Raw genomic sequence first — 15,857 nt, 5'->3', positions numbered from 1 at the left:
AAACACGCACACACACACACACACACACACACACACACACACACACACACACACACACACACACACACACACACACTCCACTTAGGACATTTCTGTCTCTCATCAGCATCTCATCTGATTATGACTCACTCTGAAAGTAAAAACTTAAACACGACACAAAAGGAAAGGGCCAGAATCCAATTTGGTGATATTTTATGTCAACAAGGGCATGTAAACTGGTGTAACAGGTTTATAATAGTTTTGGAATGTTCAATCATTCATTTTGAGTTTTGTTTCGGTTTTAATTAGTTTACTGAGTGGGTTTGTTAGTTCGTATTAGTTTTAGTTTTTCCTCAAATGCTTAGTCTTAGTTTAGTTTTTATTTGTTTTAATGTTATTGATCCATCCATTATCTGATCCTCGTGAAGGTCGCGGGTGTGCTGGAGCCTATCCCAGCTGTCTTCGGGCAGTTGGCGGGGTACACCCTGAACTGGTTGCCTGCCAATTGCAGAGCACACATTGACAAACAACCATTTGCACACACAACCACGTCTCAGGATAATTCAGTGTTGCATTAACCTGCCATGCACGTTTTTGGGAGGAGAACGGAGTCCCCGGAGAAAACCCACACAGACACGGGGAGAACATGCAAACTTCACACAGGAAGACCGGAATCGGAGTCGAACCCTGCACTCCTGCCCTGTGACGCCGACGTGTTAACCATTCAACAATGCCGCCCAGTTTTAGTATTTGTGCAATAAAAAAAAAAGAAAGAAAGAAATCACAGCATGTAGTGTGAAGTAAAAACTCAAAAGTTTTATTTTAAAAAGATTTTAAAACTATCTACAAATAGGGTACAGGTACAAACACAGTGCATAATACTGCTCTCAAGTTAAAATTCATCAACATAACTCTTAACATCTTAAATTAAGCTCAGATGGTCTCGCTTTCCATCCCTTGTTTGCCAAATTGCGACATTTCTAAACAGGATTTGTGGTTTAAATTCCTGTCGAGAAGTAATAAATTCTGCGTCCAATTTTTTTACATACGACAGTACTGTATATACTTTTCATATATGAACCAAAAAAGAAGAGCCCACGTTATCTAGCTGAGCTTTTTGGGTTGAGTTCATGGACAAAACCGGGGGGGGGAGGGGGCATTACAAATGCAAGGTTGTTGCAGAGGAGCGACGTCATCTGGTGGCGCATTTTTATTAGCTGCGGCTAGATGATGTCGCTTCTCGCCAACACAGTAAAAGGACCACAACTCCCAGACGACTGTTTGACCTTCCTACTTTCAGCTAACGGCCGTGCTGCAATAACCAAATACATGCATTCAAATTCAAACCCAAAGATTCATGTACTGAATTAATATACAAAGACTAACTTCACTATCAAAACCTTGCTGTGTAATTGTGTCTTGGCTGCAGCATGGTTAGGCTGATGTGTGTTTGCTCAGGTGTGGCTCCAAAGTCTGGTTGCTCTACAGGAGAGCCACGAACAAACACGAACACAAAAGGAAGTTTCCACCATCGCACAATCAACAACCTAAGATTAAAACGACATGGAAGTGGGGTATTATACTGTATCTATGAATGCAAGCAGCTGCTGTTACCGCATCTTTGAGGAATTATTGAAGACCATGTTTAACTCATTCACTCCCAATGACGTTTTTAAACGTCTTTTCAGACTTGGTCCAGAATTGGCTGGTACTGAATGAGTTAATGCTCATTACTTATCATCAGAGGTGGGCGCATCAGTAAGATTTGCAGATCCATCATTCACCAATGAGCGTACCACCCGTCTGTCATCGACAGTCTGTTGTTTATTCAAGCAGACCCAAAACTGTCATGTCAGTGCGTCGCTCCATCACAGTTTTTTTTTACGCTTCCATCATTGCTAAATTGCAGTTCGTGCCACTATTTTATGAGTGGCAGATCTCACTTTTCAGCGCTGTCGAGAACGTGCTATTGACTACAACACAAGCATTCCGAGCACAAGCAGTGCATCTACTCCAGGGAAGGACCACGCCTCGAGCTGATGTCCACAATCGCTTAATTGCTTCCATCATAATATTTACAATCGATACTTACGGTCGTCTCTTTGACTCAAAACATTTAATAAATTAACAAAATATAACATGCCATGTGTGCCTTGTAAACCAGTAGTAAATACCGGTAAACTGAATATAAAGTCCATTACACCATATTCTGCTCCCCTCTCTCTCTCTCTCTCTCTCTCTCTCCCCCTCCCCCCCTTTCTCCATTTGGCATACGTGACCCAAACTGGAAGACATTGTTCACAAATTATTCTCGAAATAAATCAGTCGTCCGTACTGATCCAGTTAGTGACGATTCCGGTGCCGGATAAAAAACGGCAATGCATTATCTTTTTTTTTTTTGAAAGTTTCTCATCATTCGCCAGCAAAGACTGCTTGATGGTTCTTCCATCGGGACTGATGGAATGTCAACCTCTGTTATCAGTATGCGTTTCAGAAAACAAATGAAATATAATGAAGTGTACGTTTTTCGAACCTGTTGGTGTAGATCGCACATTCCTCTGGCTTTATCTTAAGGCAGTCCGAATACATTCCCAGGGCATCTTGGTATTGTCCGTTTTTCACAAATGTGTTCCCATCTTGCTTCAAATCTGCAAAACGAACTTCTGCTTTCCTTTCTAGATGGCATAGAAAACAAAGCATTGTCTACACAAAGCAAGTCCATTCCAATTCAAGAGAAATGTGAGAAAAAAAATGTAACTGATCCTGGAGGGCTAGTTTGTGTGTCAAGGGTGTGCGGCTTATTTGAATTTTAATCATTTTAGATCTTTGGGGCAATTCACACATTCGCTTTCGCAACCCAGGGACTGTTTTGTGAAAACAAACAAAAAAAAAAAAAACAACACTTGTGCTGTGTGTGTGTTATAAACAGTAATCCCTCGTTTATCGCGGTTAATGGGGAGCAAAACCACCCGTGATAAACGAAAATCTGCGAAGCAGAGACCAGTCAGTACATGAATGAGTAAATCCCAGCTCAGCAATGTGCCTTTCCGACAGTGGCCACGTAATAGAGAGAGAACGTTTATAGCCTCCTTTCACACTTAAGAGCGTAATCCCCCAGTGTATGTGTGGGTAGGCTAAAAACAGCAAGAGTAAGTTCTGTTTTTTTTTTTTAATCACAAACCTGCATCCTTGGCAGCCTTCTCAGCCCGAGCCTGGAGGACTTCAGCGCTGAGTGGCTCCTCTCTGCGGTGCTGCTGGGCCCAAAGAGGAACCAAAGGAATAACTGGGAGTTTCTCTCGCCAGTCCGCACCGTCCTGCTCGATCAGCAAGCGGGTGATCCTGAATGCATTGATTGACGGGACATGTAGACAAACATGTAACATCCCTCAAACACAGGCAAAACACAAAAAAATAATGAAGCACAAACATCAAGTAAGATGCATCACTATAATCCTGACTCACTAAAATGTGTATGAGAATGTTTCGGCTTCAAAGTGAGAAGACTGATTAATACCTGTTGACACTGTCATGTGCGGCCTGCACGCTGACGTCGATCTGCAGAACAGTCTTGTAATCCACATAGGCCTTGCGGTAGCGCTCCAGGGACTCGTAAGCCATGGCCCGGCGCAGGAGGGGCTTGAGCGAGAAGGGCTGTAGCTCCAGGGCTCTGAGGAGTATAAATAGATGTGAAGAGAGGAAAAGGCAAAGGATCAAGACTGGTAGCAGATGCTGGTGTAAGAGGCACGTCCATCTAGACATGCCTGCTTTGACAAGTACTGTGTATATTCATTGGGTCATACATGCAACGGACTGACCAACATGTAAATTAAATGTTCATATTTCACCCCTCTGATGTAGGCGTAGAGTAAGACTTTGGTTGCCTAATTTAGCTGTATGACATTCGTATTATTATTCACACTCCATCATTAACATTCCTTTTCACTCAGTGTACACGCACACACACATGCACGCACGCACGCACGCGCAGCGTATTACAAGGTCAAAGAGTAACTCACCGTGTGCAGTCCTGAATGCAGTCTTGACTGTTGCCATCTTTCAGGTAGCAAGCTGCTCTGTTAGAGTACAGAATACACAGATCATCTGGACTATCAGTACCTGCAAGAAAGACAAGAGCAATCATAAATGCAGTACTAACATAGAATGCTCATTTTCAACAATTTGTAACTGTCCACCTAAAACGACACAAGCAAATAAGTGGGGAATTGGTGTTTTGTGCATTTTTTGATGTTTTTCTTTTTTTAATTCCATCAAGGTATGCATAACTATCTCTGGAGTAGAAGGAAGAGAGCATGTGTCTGTGAGTCGAGGCTGGTGGTTGCGTGAAATATTACCTTCAATGTTTTTTGGGCGTGTTTATGTCTGACATTAACCGTTTATTTTCACAATGTAGAGGTTGTTGATCAACCACCGCTCCTGCCATTTCATCATCTTAAGAAGACACGACAGCTATTCTTTGTCTTTTCACTGTGATAGCAGGTCATTGGGACCCATTGAGGAATCGGTTCAACCCCACAAAACTACTCATTACCAAAAGAACACTGTACCTACAGTGAAAGAAAATGTTGGTGGACGCATTATGCTTTATGGTTCTTTTTCAAGTGGAACTGGGGCCTTGGTCAACATGGAGAATTTTCAACAGTGTTAGCACAGAGCAAAATAAAAATGTCAAGAAAAGCTTACTAGAAAAGCTGAAATTGGGGTTCTTCAGAAGCACTTCAAAATTCCAGCAGGTGTGTGCTGCTCTCATTTTACACGAGTGTGAATGTGATGGGTTAATTCTGAACACAGCCATATTGGAGGAGGATGTGCACACTTCTGCAACATTATCTCAGTTTCTCCCCGTGCCTGTGTGGGTTTTCTCCGGGTACTCCGGTTTCCTCCCGCATTCCAAAAACATGCATGACAGGTTAATGGAACACTCTAAATTGTCACTAGGTGTGGGTGTGTGAGCGTAGATGGTTGTTCATCTCTGTGTGCCCTGCTATTGGCTGGCAACTGGTTCAAGGTGTGTGTGTGTGTGTGTGTGTGTGTGTATTACACACACAGATGGATAGTTTTTTTTGGATGCAGTATGACGTGATACAGTTCTACTGCCATACATTCCGACATTAAAGGGATTTTTTTTAAAGTTGGAAAAAACAGGCATGTGGCAAGGCTGAACAACAAACTCCTCCAGCCTCTTTTCAATCTCCTGTTACCTGTTTACACAGAAAACATAGCCTCCACCAATTTTCATTTCTGCATCCAAGGAAGTCCTAATAAACAAGCCTCTAGTGTGATTACATACAGTACATTCATGGGCAAAAACATGAGGTACTTTGGCAGTTAATATTCTGTCAAGAGTTGTACAGTGTATGAAAGATTTATCCTTTGCAAAGAATATAATGCTCAGTTTTGATGGACACTATCAGAGAGTTATTCATCTAAAAATCTGTTTATTATTGTGGAAGTAGTTCGTAATGGTCCAGGGTTCGAATCCGGGCTCTGGCCTTCCGATGTGGAGTTTGCATGTTCTCCCCCCGTGCATGCGTGGGTTTTCTCCGGGTACTTCAGTTTCCTACATCATTCCAAAAACATGGATGGCATATTAATTCGACACTCGAAATTGTCCCTAGGTGTGAGTATGAGCGTGCGAGTGGTTGTTCGTCTCTGTGTGCCCTGCGATTGGCTGGCAACCAGTTCTGGGTGTAGCCCGCCTGCTGCCTGGAGAGAACTGGGATCGGCTCCAGCATGCCCGCGACCCTCATGAGGATATGCGGCTGGGATGATGGATGGATGGATGGATGGATGGCCAGACGGACAGATAGTTTGTAATGGTTAAGAATTGAACTGTATTATCCTCAGATGAGTTTATGATAATTTGGTGACCTTTCTAGACACATGAGAAAGTAAAAATAAGCAATGAGCAATTTTGGGAGGAGGCAGGACAGTTTTACACAATTGAACATTGTGTAGTAGCACCTATATTTGGTCATTTTAGTTGAAGTCAAAATGGATGTTAAACCTCAGGACAGAAATCCATCCATCCATTTTCTAATCTGCTTATCCTCACAAGGGTCGCGGGCATGCTGGAGCCTATCCCAGCTCTCTTCAGGCAGCAGGCGGGGTACACCCAGAACTGGTTGCCAGCCAATCGCAGGGCAGACAGACAAACACAACCATCCACACTCACAATCACACCTCCGGACAACACACAGTGTTCAATCAGCCTACCACGCATATTTTTAGAATGTGGCAGGAAACCGGAGTACCCAGAGACATCACACGCAGGCACGGAGGTCGAACATGAAAAGAGAACCACAGACCGCTGCACTGTGAGGCGGACGTCCTAAGCAGTTGACCACTGTGCCGTGCCGAACAGCAAAAAGTGCAATCATTTTGAAAAAGGATAGAATACAACACAATACATGACACTATATCATTAAAATAAACAGCTTTGCATGAGTAAAAGAAATTCTCCTTATTTCATTGAGTGCCCTGTTAAGTTTTCTGACAGTTTATACATGTAATTATTATTATTTTTGGGGGGTGTTGTTTATCCTCACTGTTGCGCAGGTGTGCTTGAGGCTATCCCAACTGACTTTTTAGCGAGAGGCAGAACGCAGCCAAAGCAGAGCCTTATTGCAGTTATATTTATGACACTTTGGGAGCTCATTATCTTAAAGTGTTGCCAATGTTGTGTCCGGTGAGTACATTTATTGTACACTACAGCAATACTCAACTCTTAATCTTATCAAAGATTGAATGAAATTAGATTCTGCGGAGATGATGAGACAGGTGACAGTCATGTATAGAATGTTGCAGGGACACGTGTGGACTTCAGAGTCAGTCGCAAACTTGCGTCATATGGAAATGGTCCCATAATATATGTAGATCAGAACAGCAGTGGTACTGACTACATGCATCTGTCATTCGTCCTCATTGATTCTCTTGCTTCTCCTGTGAGATTTATAGCAATATTCCCCATTCAATTTCACGACGACGGACCGGCAGTCATGTGACCTGGACAGACCTGTGCAGATAGGCTTAGTGCCAGGCTGAGGATAAAACAGAAACACCGTCCATTTAGAGCACGCCCAAGGTGTCACATCACTCTTCTTGGGTGAAAATCCTGACTCACATCTACTTGTGTGGATTGAGAGGCTATTACTTGATGAGGCACATCAGAATTGCTTTTGAGTGAATTTCAATTGAAACATTGAAATTCTTCAGACATTACAGCGGCAAGGTCATGTCCTTTGAATTACAGCTTTGATTCTAAGCTATACTTAGTCAGGTGTGGGCGCAGGTGAAAAAAGGTGAGCAGACACATACCAGCTTCTTCTCACAACACGTTCACAAGCTAATCGCTATAGTAGTTACTTGAATGTCATTGTCACACAACAAGCTTTGTGAGTGTACATACTAAGGCTTCAGAAGTAACATGCTCAGCCTTACCTGCATCACTATAGCCTTGAATGGCTTGGGAGTATTTTTCCAGTGCGTCGCCAAACTGTCCATTCTTAAACAGCAGGTTACCTTCATTCTTTAAGCGGGACAGAGGCAAGGGGAGGGCTCCACATGGCACATCAAGATTGACAGGTTCGCCAACATTTGTACCCGGTGGAGTTTCCTTGGAGCTGCCGCTGGTTTGATCTGCCTGAGATGACACTGATGATCCTCTCTTGACTGTTCCATTAGCTGCCTTGTCCTTAGCTTCTTGTGGGACTTTGTACTTGTCTGAGCTGCCACCTTTGCTTCTCCAGTGTCCGTGATGGGAGTGCGAAGACTCATTGTGTGGGCCCCCGTCCCCTTTGCCATGGGGCCTCTTCTGCGCGTTACCCATGTCTCCCCTCTGCGCAGGAGCAGCTGAACAGCCGTCCCCTCCCAGAGTCTGGCTGGGTTCAACCGGACAATCTAGAGGGGAGAAAGAGAGCAAGAGGGAGGGAGGCAGAATGAAACACACCCACAGGAAGCAGTCACTGGTTACATCACAGTTGGAGGAGGGTTGAGATTCACATGACACTGAGCCACATAAGAGCAGTTGGAGGAAGTGGCGGGGGGAATTACAAGAGCACTGGTTGGGTTGGGGGGAGGGCGAAAAACACGTGCGTGCATACAGTAACGTCACGTGGTCTTGCCGGAGGAGATTTGTGGCACAGCCTCAGGGCAGTCATTCAGAATGACAACTCTAGCTAACAAATATACTGTAGGCTACACTTAAATGCCATAAAACGCACAATCAACTAAAATCCAATACAGAAGCTGGATCATAAAATTCTGCCTTTCGAATGTTATAATGTTGTCAATTTCAGATAAATTAAAAGCTGTTTAGCACCTCAGCATTCTACAGAAAATCATACTTACACCTTTATATATATATAATATATACACATACAGTGATCCCTCGCTCTAACGCGGTTCACTTTCCGCGGCTTCGCTGTTTCACGGATTTTTTTAGTGGCTTTTTTTTTAATGCTTTTAACCCTTTAAATCAGAACGCGTCGGTGGCGCCGCGTGTCGACAGTACAGTATTTCCAAAAACTATTATAGTTGTTGAAAATGTTTGTTTTTTTGTAATTGGGCCTGAAAACAGGTTTTGGTCTTTGATTTCATTGTATATATAGTTAAGTATTGTATAACTGTAAATAAATAATGTTCACTACTTCACGGATTTCACTTATCACTGGTACTTTTTGGAACGTAACCCCCACGAGAAACGAGGGATTACTGTATACATGTCAGCAAAAACAATCTACAACGTGTATATACAACGTGGAGTGATAAGTGCAGTGTGTGATGTAAATACCGGCCATCAGGCAGTAATGTACAATAGAAAGTACTGAAATACAGTACCGTAATATGATATACAGTACCTATGTCTATGGGTATACTGAGTCCTTCATTCATTCATATTAGTAAAAAAAAAAAAATGACACGTGCAAGTGAGTGTGTAAATAAGCCTGGGTGTGCAATAGCATTGATATATGTATAGGCTATGTGAGTAAGTTTATACATTTTAAGTCTACTGCATTCTCATTATATTAGTGTAAAGTAGTGTAGAACTCAAAATGCATCTAATGAGCGGTTTGCAATACTGTTTTGACTCGCTAAAAATAATCAGCGCTCAAAATGATGCCTTGTTTCCAGTTCAGTATGCATTACTGCAGACTAAAAATTTCAACAGCGAATATCTCGTACAGTGAATCATACCTCTCCGACGTTGAAACGCAATATATTATTTTTGTAACGGCCTAACGTTTGTACATGAATCTAATGTGGATGGTGGACGTGTTCTACAAAATCTGGTTTTAAAACTGCGTTATAAATGCATCCGTTCAGGAGCTTTTGCGTGACCACTTTTATAAACTGGAAATACCTATCAGATTGACAAATTGCAAAATAAAGCATAACGAGCTGATGTCATTACCCTGCGTGCACTGGTCCTTCACTGATATGGAAAAGTTGATAAGATTCGATTAAATGTTTCTACTGTGCGAATGCAAATCAATCATTGATAATTTTGGATTATTTTTAACATTCAACAACTCTCACCAGTCTGCTCCAGTTTTGTCTCTTCGAAATGCTCCTCCTCCTCCTCCTCCTGGATAATGATTTTTCTGCCCTTTCTCGCTTTTCCCTGTCGCACTTCTGTCATCTTCTTTGTAGTTTCAGACAGAAGTTGCTACATCACAAATAATTTCACACATCAGAATTTGTGACGTCATATGAAGACAGACCATGACATCAGCGCTGGTGACCACAACTACCATCTGCGGGTCGCTATTACTTCAGCTTCAACCATTTTCTCTTGATTAATTTCGTATTTAGATGTGACGGCACACAAAAGGCAGCGACACCTGGTTGACAAAAAGTGAAACTGCATTTAATACCTCCAAGCAGAGGTCCTTGATTGACGACTGTGTCCCGAATATTCATTCATTATTTCATTATTCGTACCACTTTATTTCTATTAAAAAATAAAAAATAAAACATTCAATTGAAAACCATGAAGTATGGCAGGAATTGAGTGTGCCTTTTTGGATCTTGTATGAAGATATTCTTTGAGCAGTCTACAGCTTGACCTGACACCTTAGAAAAGGCGGAAGGATTTACCGTACAAACGGTTCAAAATAGCAGTAGTGGTTCATCAGAATCACTTTAAATGGTGGCATACGAGTGCTGAGTCCCATTTAACATGAGTTTGAATGTGATTAGTTAATTGTGAACATACCCAATAATAAGAATGTGTGCACAATTGTGCAACAACATTAACTTACCTGTAGTTGTTTATTTTTCCTTCAACATTATCTCAGGTGTTAATTTTTCACTTCTCTAAAACATTACTTTTTACCCCCCCCAATTAAATTATAGGTGGGCGGCACAGTGTGCGACTGGTTAGCACATCCGCCTCACAGTGCAGAGGTGCAGGGTTTGATTCCGGCTCCGGCCTTCCTGTGTGGTGTTTGCATGTTCTCCCGTGCCTGTGTGGATTTTCTCATTCCCCAAAATATGCATGGCAGGCTAATGGAACACCGATATAAATTGTCCCTTGGTGTGAGTGTGAGTGTGAGTGTGAATGGTTGTTCATCTGTGCTCTGTGATTGGCTGGCAACCAGTACAGGGTGTCTCCGGCCTCCTGGCCGAAGACGGCCGGGATAGGCTCCAGCACACCTGCAACCCTCATGAGGATAAGTGGATTAGAAAATGGATGGATGGATGAATTATAGGTTACAAGTCAATGTAATAGTGGAAAAAGTTTTGAAATTATTTATCTTGCTCTCGTTTATTTCTTTCCCCAAAACTTGGAATTTCAACAGGGATGTGTAGACTTTTTATATCCACTATTAATGCTCTTCCATCATATCGCAGAAGGAAGGTACAATAAAATACACCCATCAGACCAGTTGCCATTCATACAACTCCATAAATCATGCATGGCATTTTGCTAATAAATTATGCTGGAGCTCAATTAAACAGGCCTAAATTTCACAGTAAGTACATTTGAGAGTAAATTGAGATCATCTTTATTCCGTTATACTATAGTGGACTCCCCCGTATTTGAGTTTCAGCACTTGCAAATCCAGCGACATGTCACAATGCCCCCCCCCCCATAATCAAAATACAGTATTCTCTTTGTATTTTGGGTGACAAATTACTTTCTAGAGTATGTACCGTATTTTTATTGTTTTGTAGTGTATCGTAACCATGGCAAAATAGTTGTCTGCACAACCAAGCTTTTGCTCAACCACATTTTTTCTGCAGATCGGCTGAAGTTGTACCAACACTCGAGATCACAAATCTAAAAGCGGCAGTGTCAGCTGCTTAAAATGCACTAACCTTTCCAAGTATATTCTCTAAATTATGAATCTGCTAAATTGTAAGCAATTTTTGAAACTTTTTGACGTGCTTTGTGGTATAGTTATGGTTGAATCTTTAAGCACATACAATCACAATCAATTTTAGCGGAGTCTCAATTATTCACATAATTTTACTGTTTGAGGACAATTGGGACTGAGCCTGAACGTGAATAGTAATAGTTACTAGTTAGTTCTCGTTTGCCTCAGGTTGGCTCTGCTCACACTGCTGCACAAAACATCCGCATGCTGTTAGTCCCCTCCCAACTTGTAACTGTGCATGCCTTTGTGTGCTACACAAACCAGTTTAATGTGCACCGTTCATAACCTCAAAATGTCATGACATCAAACGTATGAAAAACACCGCTAGGCCATAAATATAAAACAATCAAATGATAAGTTACAGTGTGGCTGTAGCTCAACATGCCTCATTGTGCTGCATGCCAAGTATTCTTGCACCCCTGTGCGAACTACTTCTGGTAATTGTCCGCTGTTTGTATGTCATTTGTCAAGACTGTAAACTGAGGAGAACCCTGTTGTGTAACTTACAGTGGCTGCAGGATTCTGTGGCTCTTCTCTCAGCACCACTCTCAGGTCTTCAACAGCCATTTGGAAGTTCCCCATTTCATTGTACACAGCGGCACGACGTAGCAAAGCTGGAGAGGAGATATCATTGTTATAACTCGATTGTTTTGGTTCTAGAGGAATGTTTTTCATTGAGGGTCCGCAGAAGTGCTCAAAAGCATCCATCCATCCATCCATTTTCCGATCCGCTTATCCTCGGGGCATGCTGGAGTCTATCCAAGCTGCCTTCGGGCAATAGGCGGGGGACACCCTGAACCGGTTGCCAGCCCATTGCAGGGCACACAGAGACAAACAACCATCTGCGCTCACACTCACACATAGGGACAATTTTGAGTGTTCAATTAGCCTGCCATGCATGTTTTTGGAATGTAGGAGGAAACCGGAGTACGCGGAGAAAACCCACGCAGGCCCGTGGAAAACATGCAAACTCCACACAGGGAGGCCGGAGCTGCAATTGAACCTGGTACCTCTGCACTGTGAGGTCGACACGCTCACCACTGGACCACCGGGCTGCCCCTGTTCAAAAGCAAATTGGCGCCTAAAGTTGCATCTCAGTAAATTAGAATACTGTGAAAAACATACATCCATTTTTCAATTAAAAAGTGCGACTTAGCAAAAAGGAAAATATTGTAATTATGTCATACAGCTAAGAAAATCTACTAATTCTCAACTCATGAAATTCAAATACTGGGAAAAATTCAGTATGATGTTGCATTAAAAATCAACTCAAATAACTTAATAAACAAAAACCAATCGTACAGGAAAACAAAATCCTCACTCAGATTTGTGAGCGAAGGAGAAAAACCAACAACCACGGGTAAAAAGAGAAGGACCTGCTACAAAAGGCCCCCCAACATGGGATGTGAAGATAGACCTGGGAGGAAAACTACAGTTCCCCCGGGTTGTCCAGGCAACCCTCCGGCCGGATGTGGTACTGTGGTCTGAATAAGCAAAGAAAATCAACCTCATTCAGCCTACCGTCTTATAACCAGGCCCTCAAATGGAAGAAATCCAAGTTTCAGGACCTGTTAAGTTACTTCGAGGAGAAAGGACGGCAAGCATGGCTGTTTACAGTCGCAGCTGGTTGTCTACTATGATTGGAGAATGCTAACGTCCGTCGGATCAACATGAACACAGAGAAAGGCAGATGCTTGCGGAAAAGAGCCTCTTGTTGGTTATGAAGCAGGTGAAGATGTAAGCGAGGAAGAGGAGATAGGCAGTGATTTGGCCACCATCGAGAGAGTGTTGTGGTTCAGTGTTGAAACCTGCCTCCACTGCCAAAACTATCAGAAGCTGGTAATTCTGATAGTACTGTGTGAACAAGCTGAAGGCTGCTATTAAAACTTCCAGAACACCTCAGCAGTGTGGCAAGCTGTTCGCCGTGCCACACCATCTTGATTCATGCAAGGGTTCTCGAACCAACTATTGATTTGCATGTGAATGAAAATACCTTTCAGGAGACCAACATTCTATTTTGAAAAAAAAAAAACAATTTTTAAAAAATTGATTTCATATAATGTTCAAATTGTGTTAGGTGGCAAATTCGTTTTTCAGTCTGAACTATCATCATCAGAATTCCCATAAATATTTCACTGTGAGTTGAATTTACACCATTTTCTTCCACTTTTTTTTAATTGAACAGTGAAACAACGCAATATTCAAAATATTTTTGATGCCCCAAGTATATGAGAATAAAGTACCTTTCACGTTGCAGGGTTCGAGTTCCAATACACTTTGGCAGTCATTCATGGCCTTTTTCCATTGCTTGAGTTTGATCCCTGCTTGGGCCCTGTTATTGTAAGCCGCCACCGAGGGCATGATGGCGATGCTCCTGCAATCGGATGATACAACGGCATCACAGTATATCTTCAGGCAGGCAGAGAGAGGCCCAGCATATATAGAGAAACAACATTTGAAAAGTCCGACCTGGAGTAGTATGCAACTGCCTCCTCATAATCATTTGCTCTGAAAGCTTCATTTCCTTTGTCTTTTTCGCGCTCTGCCAGAAGGTGTCTCACCTCTGCTGTCAGCGCTGGATGTATTGGTGAGACACAATTTGGACATTAGAGGAGTTGCAAAACAAGATGCAATTGGCACTGGACAAATAATATTGAATTGAATTACATGAAGGATCCACTTGAGTCGTGGGATGCACATTTCTCATGTCAGGCTGGTCATTTTTAATAACATCCCCATCAATTCTCTGACATTCTTTCTCCACATCAAACCTAGAAGAAGATGATAAGGCAAAATACATACATACGTGGATCGATGTTTTTCCTTTTTGATCTTCTGTTTTAATATATATATATATATATATATATATATATATTTTTTTTTTAAGACAAACACTCACTTGTCCCATTCTCGATAATCTCGTGGCTGGACACGCTTTTGTTTACGAGCTGAAATCTGTGCGGGGAGGGGAAAAAAATTGTTATCCAATCGAGCAAATTATTTAAATGATTCTGTAAACAGAAGGAAGCAGAATTACTTCGCTGAAGGGAACAGAGCAATTGGACCCTCTTACAGGTGGAATGTTTTGATCCACCACATCCTCAAACATTAACAGATTTTTAAGGGAAGTGTCTGTCACTCTGGCTTCATCTTGCCAAATCTGAAAAATCAAAGTTTTTGAGCAATGTTTTCCTGATACAATACACATCAACAATTGATTAAGTAAAATAGTGCACCCTCAACTCATCCGCAATATGATTCCACTCATCTGCTGAAAGGCTGGAGGATGTGGTCACAGGATTTTCCTTTCTAAGAGCTCGGCTCCGAGGGTTCAATTTCTCCAGGCGATTCTCACAGAACTCTATCAGATGAGGATAAATGCCCTCCTTGCCAGACCTGGATATAAATACATTTGTTTAGTAGAGGCTAGATGTGTTTATTTATATTTTAGAGTCAATGACTGCATGTATTGTTATTGGTTGGTTTCTTGGGACTCACGGTGGTTATGTGTTGATGCTTTTTAAAATAGCATAATCTGCACACAGATCGATTAGCTGCATGCACACGACTCTCATGATCTGTATCGATTAAGTTAATACTGTGTAGTTTTTTTTAATCATCATTGCAGGGAGTCATTTGTTGTGGGTGTATTACGTAGTGATGCAGACAGCTGGCGTTGTGTATGCTCGGACTGGCTCACGACAACCGGGATAGAAAATGCAATAGACATGAGACAGTCAAAAAATAGTACACTAAACATTACAATGACAACCATATCAGAAAATATCAAACGAATACCTCGCAGACAGTTTAACGAAAACGTACTAATTACCATCCTTATCATATTTTGGTTACCCAGAGGAGACAAAATATGACACAATAAACTACGACAATCATGATAAACAATGTTAAATGGATTCTTCTTTGTTTAATGTAAGATGACAACTATCATGTTTGTGAAGCACAATTTTGATTCAAATAATTGTTTTGAATATGCACTTTTGCAATTACCTGAGTAATATAAGGATTTTCTCCAGGTATTTGGCATCCTTGCATTTATCAATGTAATCGTATTCCAGGTGCTCCACTGGGATCTTCAGGGACCCGCAGTCAGAGGAAGTGAAATGGTTTTGAAGAAAGGAAGCTGAAGTCATGACTATGCACTTTATTCCTCACAAATTTGATAAAATATCATTAATAATAAAAGAAACCCTTTTAGTCGCTAAACACACTTTTCTCAGAGTAAACGCAAAGACACAACTCTATTTATCGTTATTGATCCTAGTGTTGGTTGTTAATCCCCTACACTTGGACTCCCGGAATGGCGTTATAAAGAACAGTGTTTGAAGCGTTGCCCGGGGAAACGGGACAATGCTGTCACGTCATCAGATGGCGTCAGGGTGGGATTGATCAAAGTGTGGTCAATTATATTTCCGCTTACATTTTTTTTAATTTAAGACCCAAAATTCTGAAACTTGA

General features: G+C 41.8%; 1 protein-coding gene across 1 annotated transcript in view; it reads right to left on the bottom strand.

The window, feature by feature from the left end:
- spag1b (sperm associated antigen 1b) overlaps positions 1–15,640 on the bottom strand; it is a 21,946-nt gene extending 6,306 nt beyond the window's left edge. The window contains exons 1-14 of the mRNA XM_019856296.1: positions 15,390–15,640; positions 14,615–14,774; positions 14,416–14,538; positions 14,278–14,333; positions 14,046–14,149; positions 13,848–13,953; positions 13,622–13,752; positions 11,886–11,992; positions 9,535–9,664; positions 7,438–7,896; positions 3,996–4,095; positions 3,494–3,646; positions 3,161–3,318; positions 2,513–2,654 (exon numbers count right to left, since the gene is read on the bottom strand). Coding sequence (XP_019711855.1) covers positions 2,513–2,654; positions 3,161–3,318; positions 3,494–3,646; positions 3,996–4,095; positions 7,438–7,896; positions 9,535–9,664; positions 11,886–11,992; positions 13,622–13,752; positions 13,848–13,953; positions 14,046–14,149; positions 14,278–14,333; positions 14,416–14,538; positions 14,615–14,774; positions 15,390–15,532 — 2,072 coding nt within the window. The 5' untranslated portion in view covers positions 15,533–15,640. The remainder of the gene's footprint in view (positions 1–2,512; positions 2,655–3,160; positions 3,319–3,493; positions 3,647–3,995; positions 4,096–7,437; positions 7,897–9,534; positions 9,665–11,885; positions 11,993–13,621; positions 13,753–13,847; positions 13,954–14,045; positions 14,150–14,277; positions 14,334–14,415; positions 14,539–14,614; positions 14,775–15,389) is intronic.
- Between the last annotated feature and the right edge of the window lie 217 nt (positions 15,641–15,857).

The sequence above is a fragment of the Hippocampus comes genome, unplaced genomic scaffold (genome assembly GCF_001891065.2).
Source record: "Hippocampus comes isolate QL1 unplaced genomic scaffold, H_comes_QL1_v1.1 scaffold327, whole genome shotgun sequence".
NCBI classification, from domain to species: domain Eukaryota; kingdom Metazoa; phylum Chordata; class Actinopteri; order Syngnathiformes; family Syngnathidae; genus Hippocampus; species Hippocampus comes.
The sequence above is the reverse complement of the archived record's forward strand: the minus strand, read 5'-3'. Positions and strand labels throughout refer to the sequence as shown.